This window comes from Primulina eburnea, chromosome 14 (assembly GCF_022965805.1).
Source record: "Primulina eburnea isolate SZY01 chromosome 14, ASM2296580v1, whole genome shotgun sequence".
NCBI lineage: Eukaryota > Viridiplantae > Streptophyta > Magnoliopsida > Lamiales > Gesneriaceae > Primulina > Primulina eburnea.
In genome coordinates this window covers 30241468-30256092 of record NC_133114.1, presented here as the reverse complement: position 1 = coordinate 30256092, position 14625 = coordinate 30241468, and the positions used below count along the sequence as shown (strand labels likewise).

At 37.6% G+C, this 14625-nt stretch overlaps 1 protein-coding gene across 1 annotated transcript; it reads left to right on the top strand.

Annotated features, from left to right (window-relative positions):
• The first annotated feature begins 206 nt into the window (after nucleotides 1-206).
• LOC140812583 (uncharacterized) lies at nucleotides 207-9823 on the top strand. The gene is made up of 6 exons (XM_073170895.1): nucleotides 207-1933; nucleotides 3811-3951; nucleotides 4267-6019; nucleotides 7488-7747; nucleotides 7823-8631; nucleotides 8711-9823. The coding sequence occupies exons 1-6, from the start codon at nucleotides 650-652 to the stop codon at nucleotides 9801-9803; spliced, it is 5340 nt and encodes a 1779-aa protein (XP_073026996.1). The 5' UTR covers nucleotides 207-649; the 3' UTR covers nucleotides 9804-9823.
• The last annotated feature ends 4802 nt before the right edge of the window (nucleotides 9824-14625 follow it).

Genomic DNA, 14625 nt, shown 5'->3' with positions numbered 1-14625 from the left:
ATGAACATTCTTAAACATTTCGACAACTCAAGTAATTCGACAATATACATATAATGAACGGAATCTGACTGAAGATCGGGATTTGTTTTTCGAAGGACCAAATTGGGAAATGTTGTATCATGTTGGAGCTTGAAGCCACGCGCTGAAAATTCGAGTGGGTGAAGACCCAAAAAATATGTATATATTCTCCGTTTTAGACTAGGAACCCTTCATTCTAATACACCTCCGCCCCAGTGGTCTTCTGTCACAGCTTTCTCCAACAAAAAATCCCTAAGGGCGCTTGGTATCTCATTAGAAATGGGAAAAACTGAGAAAATGTCCATGTACTCTGAAAATCTGGTTTGAATCTGCGATGCTGATTTTTTGTCTGAACAGATTTGGGGTTGAAATATTAATCTTTTAGGGTTTTTTTTCGGCTTCTTCTGCATGATCAATTTATCGGACGGTCAGTCTCTCGTTGCCTCATTGTATCTTTTTTGCTCGTTTCCCGAGATACTTCGAACAAAAAGAGAAGTTTGATATCGAATCAACCTGTACGAGCTGTATTTTTTGTCGCGTGGTGTGGATTATATAGGGAGGCTGAGACGGAAAAAGGAGATAGGTTGGAGTTTATATTATAATTTTATTTTCGTGTTAAGAGGTCTTTGATATGCGATTACCGCGGTCTGAATCAGTTGTGAATATTGGGAAGGACGAGAAATTTAGGAACAAGTTTAAGGGTAAGAAGAAGCATAAGAGATTGGACGCAATCTGTGAAAAAACTTACAATAGGAGTCACCAAGGGGTTCAAAATGTTGATTCGAATCAGTTTAATGATGTAGAGAAGGAATCGGAAGTCAGAAGGAGCAGTAGATCTCGGAGAGCTCCTGTATTACTCGATTCATCGCCTCAGCCTCCTAAAAAGAGGCGAAAGGTTAATGGTCGTGGTGCTGGTAGTATTGAAAAATTCAGAAGAGAATATGGGCTGAAGTATGAATCACGTTGCTCAAGTTCTAGGAATCTGGCCGGACAGAATGGTGCTTGGGGGTCAAGATTGAGATTCAAGGGAAAATGGACAAGTTTTTCTGGGAGATCAAGAGGGGAATCTTCTTCGAGGGGTAAAAGGAAACTATTTGATGATTTTGATGGATTTAGAAAAGACATGGAAATTCGTTGTAATGATAAGAATGTGGAATTAGTAGATGAAACATCGACAATTGTTAAGTCTAAAAGGCCAGGACGAATTAAAGCTTCCAATGTTTTGGCAAATGAGGAACATGAGATATGTTCGGCAGATGGTGGAAAGGATGATATAGAATACAATAGGGATGAGGTGTTTGAAGTGATAAATGAGGGAGACAGGTTACACATGGAAATCAAATCAGAAGTAAGATGTGGCATTGGAGTAAAAAATGGTAATTCAGCATCAGATTTGAATGAGAGAGAAGTGGCTGCCATCCAAAAGGAATCAGAATCGGGAGAAGGTCACAACAATATTGACACTGAGACCGGGTATCCAAATTTGGGGATTGAAAACCTAGCATATGATGTTGTGCCTGAACAACCAGATGTTGAGGGAGCTGCAAGTGATCAAGAAAAAGGTGATGGATATCATGATAAACCTCCAGAAGATGAGACATATAAAAACTTAAACGGGAAAGAAAATGCCTCAGATGATGTGGACAGAAAACCAAGAATTAAACTAGGGAGACGCTGTGGTTTATGTGGGGGAGGTACTGATGGGAAGCCTCCTAAATTACTTGTACTGGATGGGATGGGCAGTGATAATGAGGCATATAGCGGGTCATCTGCTTCAGATGAATATAGTTATGATTCATGGGATGGATTTGGTGATGAATCTGGATGGCTTGGACGGCTTTTGGGTCCTATCAATGACCGTCTTGGTATAGCAGGGATTTGGGTTCATCAGCAATGTGCTGTATGGAGTCCAGAGGTGTGTTTGACATTAAAATTTTATATGCATTGAGTAGGGCACTTGTTGAATTTTCTGATATTATTGGGGTACAGCGTTTTAAGCTAAAGTATCATCATCCCCCTTTCATTTTGCATTCCTTTTATTGTAACTATCTCCTATCCAGTTGTGAACATAAAAAATTTCACGTGCTAATAATGATGAAAAATGTTTCCCTCCCTCAGAGATGGAAATTGAAACCGAAAGGGCTGTGTGCTGTATTAAAAACGGGGTGTGGGTTTGTGTGTATGTTTTGTTTTTTATTGTTAATGCTTTATTTATCGCACCGCAAAAGGAATGCAGATAATCTTGTTACTCTTGTAAATAAATATTTTGTTAGGAATCATTTAATGTCACATGATCAAGTTTTTCTTTGGACAAATGAACCGCGCGAAGATTTTTTTCCTATCCATCATCTTCTGAGATATATTTATTGAGGACAAGGTTCTTATGCATGAAGGAATGAATTCATAATCAATTTGTTATCCCCAGTGGTATTCAACGGGATTGGTTTTCTATGTTTTGCAATTTTCACATGTCTATTCATTTTGGATTCCTAGAGCTTTTATTTTCGTAGCTTCGTTCAATACTTGACTAATATCTTTGTTGCCTAGGAAATTTTAACTTGGTACCAATAGAAAATTTTCATGCCTAATTATTTTTACTCTAGTTTACGATGGTTTTGGCATTTCATGCGAGCCTTGAATTTGATAGTGGCTTGGCTTCTGTATTGTTCTGGAGTTCTCATAGGTTTCCCGTGAACCTTGAAGATGCTTTGTTTTGTTTCCCCTTTCATCGTACATATGTATCTTTCAAGCCCATGCGGTAATCTTTATTAAACTTAACCACTTTATGTATATTCTTTTCTTGTGGAGATTTGACATCCATATTTGCAAGACTGGTCAGAAGGATGTCTTCTACCTCATTGCACAATTTATATTTATTAATGATTTCGTTTATGGTGATACGAAAAATTCTGGTCCATATTAGTTCTTACTTCTGTAGGTATAGGTATTAAGCAATTCAACAAATAGATAACAAATGTCAATGACAGTGCTAGCTTGTATACATAACTATGGAAAGGAATGTTTGAATGTATTAAAGAGTCTCTGTTTTTAATTCTTAGATCCTGATGTATCATTTTGTAGCACTTATTGAGAATTTCAGTGTTGGTTTGATGGATGGAAGACCACATACCCTCATGTTTATTTTCTTTCTTTGGTTTTTTGCCTCGTGCTGATGTTTTTTCTTTCCAATTTATTTTTGTACTTGGGCTTCTTGATTTGGTAGCATTCTTGTACCACACTTGAGTATTTTTCAGTATCATTATGAGTTTCTTACTTTTCTGATACAAAGGTTTTTCCTGCATTGTGTTGCTTCATTACAGTTGTTCTAGTGTTCATATCCTCTCCTTCATACATTATTGTTTTTCCCAGATTAGTTACTGCTTTGTGTGAGAAAGAGCTCTCTTCATTCTATGTGTATTATTTGGAAAAAAAAATTGGCATGGTGCTTCTTTGGTATTTCCATAGTATTTGACTAAGCATGTTTAAAATCTGATGTTTTTGATGACAAGTGATGTAGTTCAGTATTTTGTTATGATTGCTAAAAAATAGTGGGAAGAGAAAAGAGAGCGGCTGCATATGTTTTTAACTCTGTGATTTGCCTTGTGAAGTGATGTGAAGTTTGAAAGAAGTGATTTGCCTTGTGAAGTGAAGAGAAAAATTGTATGTTTTTGATTTTTTGAGAAGATGCATGCTGAACATATTTGGCGTTTGATTTCTTTTGTTAAAGTGCTAGTTTTTGTTTCTTCACGTCGAGACCTTATTTTGTGCAGCTACGCTGACTATTGTTTTCAGGTTTACTTTGCTGGTTTGGGATGCCTGAAAAATGTCAGGGCTGCCCTTTACCGGGGAAGGATGCTGAAATGCAATCGCTGTAAGAGACCTGGAGCTACAATAGGGTGTCGTGTTGATCGATGTCCTAAAACCTATCACCTTGTGAGTGTGTCTTATCTAGTACACTTTACCCCCCAGCGTTATTACCATATTGAATTTCTAAATCACTCTTTGTGTCTTCATCCTCTACATATATAATTTCTGTATCCTCCCCTCTTATCTAGTACACTTTGCGCCCCCCCAGCGTTATTACCATATTGAATTTCTAAATCACTCTTTCTGTCTTCATCATCTACATATTTAATTTAACTCTCCTACCTCCCCCCCCCCCAAAAAAAAAATTTGATGCTGGATGCTTTATTGTTTCTTTAATGATTAGTTCTAATTTAAAATATGGTCAATTGCTTACTTTTTTAGCCATGTGCACGAGCCAAAGGTTGCATCTTTGACCATCGCAAGTTTCTTATAGCCTGCACTGATCATCGACATCTCTTTCAACCTCATGGAATACACAATGCACATAGGTTAAAGAAAATGAAGGCGAAAAAAATGAGGTTGGAATCACGAAAGATGTCAAATGATGCGTATCGAAAGGATATTGAAGTTGAAGAAAAGTGGTTGGAGAACTGTGGGGAGGATGAAGAGTTTTTGAAACGTGAAAGCAAGAGGCTTCATCGAGATTTATTGAGAATAACACCTGTTTACATTGGAGGTAACAACTCTGAGAAAAGAGAGACCCAATTTGAAGGCTGGGAATCTGTTGCTGGGCTGCAGCATGTCGTCCAATGCATGAAAGAGGTTGTCATTTTACCACTGTTATACCCAGAGTATTTTAAAAATCTAGGTCTTACTCCTCCAAGGGGAGTTCTGTTGCATGGATATCCTGGAACAGGTAAAACTTTAGTTGTGCGTGCGCTGGTTGGTTCCTGTGCTCGAGGGGAAAAAAGGATTGCATATTTTGCTCGCAAAGGGGCAGACTGTCTTGGCAAATATGTTGGTGATGCTGAGCGCCAGCTAAGACTTTTGTTTCAAGTAGCTGAGAAATCTCAACCTTCTATAATTTTTTTCGACGAGATAGATGGTTTAGCCCCTTGTCGCTCTAAGTGGCAAGATCAAACACATAGTTCAGTTGTATCCACTTTGTTGGCGTTGATGGATGGCTTAAAGTCCCGAGGTTCAGTTATCGTAATTGGAGCTACTAATCGTCCCGAAGCAGTTGATCCTGCCTTAAGGAGGCCTGGAAGATTTGATAGAGAGATTTATTTTCCACTGCCTTTGATGAAGGACAGAGAAGCTATTCTGTCTTTGCACACTCGGAAGTGGCCAAAGCCGATTGGTGGATCGTTGCTGAAGTGGGTAGCAAAGCAAACTGTGGGATTTGCTGGTGCTGACCTGCAGGCTCTGTGTACGCAAGCGGCTATAATTGCTTTAAAGAGGAGCTTCCCCTTGCAAGAGGTTCTCTCAGCTGCTGAAACTATTGCATCTCAGGGTCAATTGCCATCAATTCCTTCCATTTTGGTCGAGGAGAGAGATTGGTTGCAAGCTTTCTCATGCGCACCACCTCCATGTTCTCAAAGAGAAGGTGGAATTGTTGTAAACGACGTGTTTTCTTCATCTCTTGACACCCATCTAGCTCTTTGTCTTCTGCAACCACTGACGAGATTGCTAGTTCTCCTGAATCTAGATGAACACATCTGGTTGCCGTTGCCTCTCAGTAAGGCCTCTACATCGGTTAAAAATGTGATGGTTTCTGCTTTGGACAAACGGAGAGTGCAGAGTGATAATTGGTGGTCACGCGTCGATGATTTGCTTCAAGATGTTGATGTTATAGATGAGATCATGAAGAATTTATCCCTTGCAAACATTCTGGTTGGAGAAAATAGGATTTGCATTCCTGATGTGATGGGGGACGATGCTAATGAGACCTGTGGTGCATTTTACCCTCCCAACCTTCAGAACACCGTGCTTCAAAGAAATATGTCTTACACATCATACAATAAATCAGGATTTCACATGCTGATTTCTGGAAATCCAAGATCTGGCCAGAGGCATCTTGCATCGTGTCTTCTTCATTGTTTTGTTGGCAACGTTGATATTTGGAAAGTGGACTTGCCTAGTATCTCTCAAGAAGGTCATGGAGACATGGTTCATGGGTTGACACGAATACTGAGTACGTCCAATTTTCCATTTCAACCTAATTCAATTATTTGCATCATAGAAGGAAAGCTGTTAAAGTTTCATCCACTTATACTGACATTTATAGCCTGCAAGCTTTCTTTCTGAAACCTCTGTTTTGTCTTATATACAACACAATATATGCTTTTGAAAATGCATTATAAATTAATTTCAGGATGCTTATCATGTGAGGTATTTTCAAGCTTAGAATGAGTCGTACCTCAGTTAGTAATCGCATGGACTGCAACTGGTTGTGCTAGGTATCCAGATTCCAGTACCTGCTTTGAATTCACAAAGTTACTTTAATTTGGTTTATATTGAAGTTTTTAGTAGTTTTACTCAGTTGCATGTAGAAGTATGAGGATTTGGTAAAATATCAAAGTGTCTTGAATCCACAAAAAAATGAGTGGTTATTGGATTTCATCATTGTAATTCTTTTGTTTCTTGATATTTTATATACAATCATTGTCAACAAATTTATGCATACAGCATATCATAAAAATGCACCTGTCATGCTTATTACATTATATTTCAATAAATTTTACTGTGGGAATTAAAACAGTCAACGTTCTTCATCTTTTTATGTTTTGGACAGTTGGAATTTACTATTTAGTTTTATTAGGTCTTCTTTTTTCTCGTCAGATATCACAATCTTTGTATTTTTTATTAGTATTTTCCTCTTTTTGCTGTCGCTCTGTCGTATCTGGAACTGTAACTGGTAGATGGTTTTGTAAAGACCTTGGTACTCTTCTAAATGCTATTTTATATGCTACTATTATGCATGGTTGGTATCTTAGTTGATTTGCTGTCTTGGTTTGTTAAGGTACTCCGGTTGCCTTTATGTCTCCATTTTTGCCTATTGTGTTATCTCATTTTTTTTGAAAAAAAGATCTTTAACTGCAGGAATGAAAGAAGAATACTGTGGCATTGCATTGAGATGACAGTTTGTTTGCTTAATGACTAAAGTGGTCTATGAATCTGGCTTAGTTTGTGCAAAATTTAAGTACATACCTGGCCTGTCTCTACTCCACCGAGTAACTTGCCCTATTATTTTGGTCTTGGGGTACAAATTTTCAGCGGCAGGAACTCGTTGAGTTCAAATTTGAGCCTTTTTCTTTTCCATAGATTTTATCTGCATTGCCATTTCTTTTCCCTGTACACCTATTTTTATAGTGAGTCGCATTAGTACTTTCTTATTCTTTTTTGTTCCTCACTACCCACCAGCTTTATTCATTTTAAAATATTTATGTGAACAAGTTTAACTCATGTTTCCAAATTTAATCTTGAGAAGGCAATCATTTATCTATATGTCATAACAGTGCTTGCAGTAGTCTTAGGAGGAAATACTACTTGAATTAATTGATAGTTAATTCATACTTCCATGCGTTATTAGATTGTTCTAAGTTTTTCTTTTTTAAAATTTTGTCATAGAATTTGACCGCTTTCATTGTTTGTCATGTCAGTGAGATGTGCTGGTACAAATTTGTGTATGATATATATGCCAAGAATTGATTTGTGGGCTATCGAGATGTGTAATGAAGCCAGAGAAGGCAACCATGATTTAGCTTCAATGGAACCTCAATGCCCTAAAAATTTATCTTCGGAGGGGAAGTGTGAAATTGAAATGGAACATGACGCGTGTCCTGTTAAAGTTTCATATCTTTGGACCTTATTCATTGAGCAGGTGGAATCTATGTGTGTAAATACATCCTTGATAATTCTGGTATGCTTCTTTTTCTGGTCTCTGCATTGTCAATTATGCATTAAGAATTCTTATCACTTGTTTTCCTTTTGACAGGCCACGTCGGAATTGCCATTTTCGATATTGCCTCTTAGAGTTAGGCTGTTTTTTGGGAATTATGTTGCAAGTAGTGGCTTGGGTCCACTGGACCATAAGGTGCCACATTTCTCTGTGCAGCTCGACGGAAAGTTTGATCATGATAAGGTGATTAATACATTTGTTGCCAGGTTGTCAAAGGATATGGTGCAGCACTTTGTTGTCTCCATTTATGGTAGAAATCACACTCTTGGGAACTCACTGAATGAGAAAACTTATGATATGGCTAAAGGTGTTGTGGATAGAGTTTGTGATAGTAAATCTAGTCCGGTCCGTGCCGTCAGCCCAGTTCCATTTATGAATAAAAGTATAAAAGGAAAATCAAGCTTGCTGTTCGCAATCTCAATAGTAGGTTATCAGATTTTATGCTATCCTCATTTTTCTGAACTTTGTTGGGTCACGTCTAAGCTGAAAGAAGGTCCTCATGCCAATGTCAATGGGCCGTGGAAAACTTGGCCCTTCAATTCTTGCATTCTTCGTCCTATCAATTTGGCAGAGAAGGCAGGGCCTGCCTCTGGTTCCAGCAGTATCAGAAGTAAAGAATCTGGTTTAGTTAGAGGACTTGTTGCTATTGGTTTATCAGCATATAGAGGTGAATACACCTCTCTCAGGGAACTCTGCTGTGATGTTCGGAAAGTTCTAGAAATTCTTGTTGAAAGAATTGGTGATAAAGTTAAAGCTGGAAAAGACAGAACCCAATTCATTCGTCTCCTATCACAAGTTGCTTATCTCGAAGACATGATTTTCAGTTGGGCATATGCCCTACGAAGGTAATGCTACTATATTCCTATGTCTTTGCGTCGATTTTTTCTGTTCTCGCCTTCTGACATTTGATCTTAGTGTTTCCAGTTTGGAGGTTGATCCTTGTGTTTCAGCGGCAACCACCAAAGGTTGTTTGGGATCCTTGGATAGTGATGTCTGCAAGCATGGTTCTTCTAAAGGTGATGGCTTTGGCCTAGAAGTTCATAACAGAAGTATGCATGGACCAGAACTGCTTGAAGGAAGTCTGCTGGAAGTTGCTGCGAAAGAGGGTGGACCTACTGATACAACTACAGTTGATGATGATCGGTTAAATGCCGATGATGAAGTTGTGGTGGAATCTGGAAAAGTCCCTCCCCAGCTAGTTGTCTTGGATCATCCTTCCCATAATGAAAGCAGTTTGCCACCAAATGATATTAATTTAGAGTGTCCGGAGGCAGAAATTGCCAGAGATGAGCCAGAATTTGGAGGGGATGCTGAATCGTTCAAACTTTGTAATGGTGTTGCAGAGAATGGCTGTCGTATCCTTGTAGATGGTCACTGTGACTCTGGTGAAGAGCAGGGTTCTTTGTTTTCTTCTGCAAATGCTGCTCACCTGGCTATTGATCTATCCTTGACTGATGTTAATATCTTGTACAAAGATACATCTTTGAAGCGTACCTGTTTCACCGGTGATTCTGTCACGTGCTTTTACCAATGTTGTCCTGACTGCATTGTCAACCTCCAGAATCTATTGCTGAAAAATATAAACATCGAATGGGAAGATAAAGGGAGTGATAGGACTCTGGATGATGTTCATGATTTTCTTTCCTCGTTATCTGCTAATCTGCACTCAGCACTGAGTAAGTTCACCAAGGGTGAAATCTCGTGTGCTGGTAGAACACCAGACACCAAGTATAAGAAACAACTTGAGTGCCAAAAATGCAAGGAAACGACCCTTCCTGAATGTGAAAGCTTGGAGCCAAAATTGATGAACTGTGGTGGTCATGCGAAGAATGAGAAAGTAACTATTACAGATCATTCCTGGATTTCATCTGGAATAAATTTTAGCTTCGTGTTCAGGGATGGTGTACTGGCTAATTTAGATGAAGGTATGGATGCTTCGTATCACTGTAAATTAGAGAAATTATGTCTTTGTTTCCTGGTAGAGTGGTTGGTTACGAGCAATCAAGAAGCCTTTTGATTCATGGCCTGTCGCCTGCAAATTTTGATAGATTTTGCGGAATATATACGTCGAATGGGACTTCAAGAATGTAAATGCATATGCTTCAACATAAGAGTGGAGTGATTATATTATTGCACATCAGTGGTATAAACTAAACTAGTGGAACCAAGAATGAAGAAAAATTCAAAGTTCAAATTGGAGCTGGCTTTGATTTGAAGCTTAATATTTTTAGTTAAATATTTAAATTCTGAGCTTGACTCGTGATATTCTATCAAACTATTGTCCGAGAATAAACGTGTAAATGGTTTGAAATTTATTTATTCAATATATATTAATTATATTGGATATAAAATATTAACATTCGGGAGTGGTTTCCAAACCATTGAATAAATAATTTGACTTGAAAAAATTGGAATAAGCTTGAATTTGGCTAAATTGATATTGAAAACTAATTGATAAGTTTTCAAGGCAGTTTGATTAATTTTCACACTTGTTCTTCGGTATACTTGGTTATTTGATTTGGGCAAAACTAGTTGGGATATTTCGGTATAGTAGGCTTGGTTGGATTCTGTAAATTTGCTGCATTAATTTAATCAGGAGCGTTGGTGGCCATTGTATCAACCCTGAAGGTTAATAATCTCATAATAGGTCGAAGTGTTGAACTCAACCTATATGAGTAAAGTAACAGTTTAAACAAAATTTCGGTTAAACCAAAGTCATTCATCAAACCAAATCAATTATAAAATTAAAAGAGTGGGTCTCATGTGAGACCGTCTCACGGATCTTAATATGTGAGACGGGTCAACCCTACACATATTCACAATAAAAAATGATACTCTTAGCATAAAAAGTAATATTTTTTCGTGGATGACCCCAATAAGAGATCCGTCTCACAAATAATACTCGTGAGAGCGTCTCACACAAGTTTTTGCCAAATTAAAAATATGGTTCGGTTACTTTCGATTTTCGATTTTTTTTAAAAAAAAATTGGTTAAATCAATTTAGTTTCGAGATATATGGATCATCTTCATGAATTAAAGAAAATGTGCAAAAACTCTATTAATAATACACAATGATATTATAATGAAATAACCGACCGAAATGCTTTAATTTGGATAATGATTATCGACTATTTGTTAATTAACACTTCCTTTCCCGCCATAAAGTCTGGGCCTTTGGTATAATCAGGATGTTTGAAAGACAGGAGTTCCATTTACGAAATGTCTGATGAAGTGGAGGAGCTTCTTTCGGTTCTAAAACCTGATAATTTTGCGCACTGGATAACGAAGCTTGCTGCCAAAGATAGACTTCATATGATTCATTGCGGCTAATTCCCAGAATGCAGAAGATGTGGATTTCCAAAATTCATAAATCCAGAGGATATCCCAAACTAATGTGCATGTTGCTCTATTAGTTTGGCCAAACAAAAGGGTGTCATCGGGTAAGAAAAGTTGTGTAATTTTTGGGGCGTGTCTGGCGTTTTTCACACCTGGATTTTGCACTGTTTGATATAAGTGAGGATAAAATCTTGAGAGCAAAGGTGAAATAAATACGGGTGCTTGAAATATTTTGTGGGTCGGGTGGTCTCCAAATAATCCATGATAGTTCCAATCCATTTGTTGGAGAACCCCAAGCGAACCATTATTCATGTCTAGCTTTATAGCCATCGATACCTGCCTTCCACAGTTGCGTTTTCCAATTAAGGCATTAAAAAACAACCGAAATATTATTTGTAATGAGGCGACCAGGAACAAAAGCACTTTTTCCCTGATCAACGATACGATCTCATGCAGGCAAAATTTAAGCCGATTAGCAATTGATTTTTCCACAATCTTGGCCACCATGTTGCAGAGACTGATATGGCGCTATTCTGCATGTGACCATCTTGGGCTTCTTGCATTTTGGTTTAAGGATCAAATACGTCAGATTCAACTCTCCAATGGATTTGCTCTCATTAAGAATCCTTAAGCATAATTAAGGAATTGATTTGAGGTTGATGATATAGATATGAGGGTGATGTGTTGATATTTTGTGTTAGATTGGATATGAAGTACAAAACTAGTGCAAGCTATTGTGTCGACCATGCGAAAATTGGAATGAAGTACAAAAAAGACAAAATGTAAATGAAGAAACTATTATTATTATTATTATTATTATTATTATTATTATTATTATTATTATTTGACAGCTGAAATCTTGTAATTTATTAAGATGAAGATAAGTCCGCAATTACAAGTTTAATCAACCACAAAGGAAAAGATCCATGCTCCCAAACAAAATGAGAGGAAGATGAAAAAGCAAAAGCAGTTAGCGAGTGAGCCACCCTGTTAGCCGATCTCCGAACATGAATAAGATGAGGGTATTCGAGAGCATCCATAAGAATGCTAATGTCCGTTGCAATAGAACCCACATAACTAAGATCCTCTTCTGGTCTTGTGACTGCTTGCACTGCGAGAAGAGAATCCGAGGTGATTTGATGAATATTGATGTTGTAGTGTCTTGCGAATTTCAGGCCAATCTGGATGACGAGAAGCTCGGCTAGTGTAACAGATTGGGGCTTTTCATGCAACTCCCCGAAAGCCAAAATCGGTTGTCCCTCATGATCTCTGATCACACCACCAACTGCACAACTAGGGGAATCCTCTTTATAGGCAGCATCTACATCCAACCGAAATTGGCCTACTGACGGGGCAGACCAAGTTCCTGGAGAGCTGATCAAAGGTGATTCTGTGCCGCTCATTACTGATGCACGTGCTGTACGATATTCCCAGAGCAGATTTTCGCACCAGTCAGCATCCAATTCTCGAACCTTGCCATTACAGTCATGAAGGTAGCGAAGCCTCTCATTCCAAGTAGCCCAAGTGCGCATAATAAACATCTCGAAATCAGGTTTGCTCAACTTTTCCTTCATCCCTAGAAATATATCAAACACATCCAGGTGTCGGAGTTGCTTAAGTGATGACCAGATCCAGCTTCTTTTCCAGCAAGATTTCACAGTCGGGCAAGAGAAAAGGGCATGACTAGAAGTATCCCAGCTAAACTGACACATTGGACACCTTCCAGTAACCGGAACATGGTGTGCAAGTAGATTTTGTTCCGTAGGGATAATATGATTAAGCGCTCTCCACCAGAATATTCTCACTTTTGGAGGAATCGATAAAGACCACAGGAACTTCCACCAGCTCTTTTGGTGAGGGGCCGAGCTCGAAGAAGGCTGTTCAAAGAGGCCTAGAGCAGCCTTATAACCATCTCGTACCGAATATTGGCCTTTCTGATCATATTTCCAAAATCTCGTGTCCTTTCTAATAGTCAGTGAGATGGGAATAGAGGTGATTTTCTGAGCAATATGCGGAGAGAAAAGCTGTTGGATCAGAGGTACGTTCCAACTACCATGCACCATGAGAGACTTCACTTTTTTATAGGAAGCATAGTCAGGAGTCGGTGTTAGGCAGATTCTAGGACCAGGTAGCCAAATATCCTCAAAAGTATTAATCCGAGCACCGTCGCCCACCTTCCAACACAGCCCTTCAGCAAGTAAAGGGCGGCTCCACATCAACGCTCTCCATATGGTTGAAGGATTGCTACCCATTATTATTATTATTATTATTATTATTATTATTATTATCGAGTATGAACGGTTAATTTGTCAAGTATTAGGTATAGAATTTGAATTTTACGAGTTAGGATATTACATGCAGTTATTATTGAAATAAGGAGAGTTATTATAGAAGTTAGATAAAGACCTTTTTTTTTGTGGACTTAAAATCTCAACAACCCAAAAAATAATTAAAAATAATTCAGGTCTCATTGATATTATCAAAATAATACAAAAACCATAAAACGAAAAATATGTAAATAATCCAGTTATATTTAAAAGTCTTAAAATGATTCAAATCCTGAAAAATGACAAATTTGGGTTATACATGATTCTCTCTTCACAATTATGATTTTTTACATATTATCAAATTTCAATCTCATTATATTATTTTTGTATTTCCAATTCTCATGCCCAACGTGGCCTTAACTTGAAACCAACTTTAAAAATTACATCATGCAATTGGAAAAATTATTAAAATTGTCAAAAATTAAAAAATACTGTAATAAAATTCAATTTCAACAAAGATACGAGACATAATAAATGATAAAAAGACAGACAGGCCAAACGAAAAATGTATTTTTGTGAATATTAATGAACTCAGCGGCATGCATCGTGTCCAGACGGAAACCGACGCTCATGTGGAGTAATTAATAACCACAATGCTTCTCTAAAGCAATCTTCTTTTTTTTTTTTTTTGCATTTAATTTTATTTTACAATATAATCCACTTCCAATGGCATAGACATAATAATTTGTAGAGTGTCTCATGTGAGACCGTCTCACGGATACTAATATGTGAGACGGGTCAACCCTACTCATGTTCACAATAAAAGTAATACTCTTGGCATAAAAATTTATACTTTTCATGGATAACCCAAATAAGAGATCCGTCTCACAAATTCGACCCGTGAGATCGTCTCATACAAGTTTTTGCCAATAATTTGACCATCGGATTCCGAACAAATACAACATTTGGATCGACAAGTGGAAGCAAACTTATGGAGCCCGAATGATGTTCGTTCTTTCGTAAAGCATTTGAATTTAATGATGTTTATTTGATATTTACTATAATACAACTTTAATAATCATTTTTACATAATAATTAATTAATACAATGCTTTGTTCTAAAACTTTTGTTATATTTATAACAACATTGAATATAAAACCTAATTGCACATTTTAAATCAACGCATTAGTTAGATCCTGGCTGATGGAGTTTGAATGTGACGATCGAGTAAAAAAA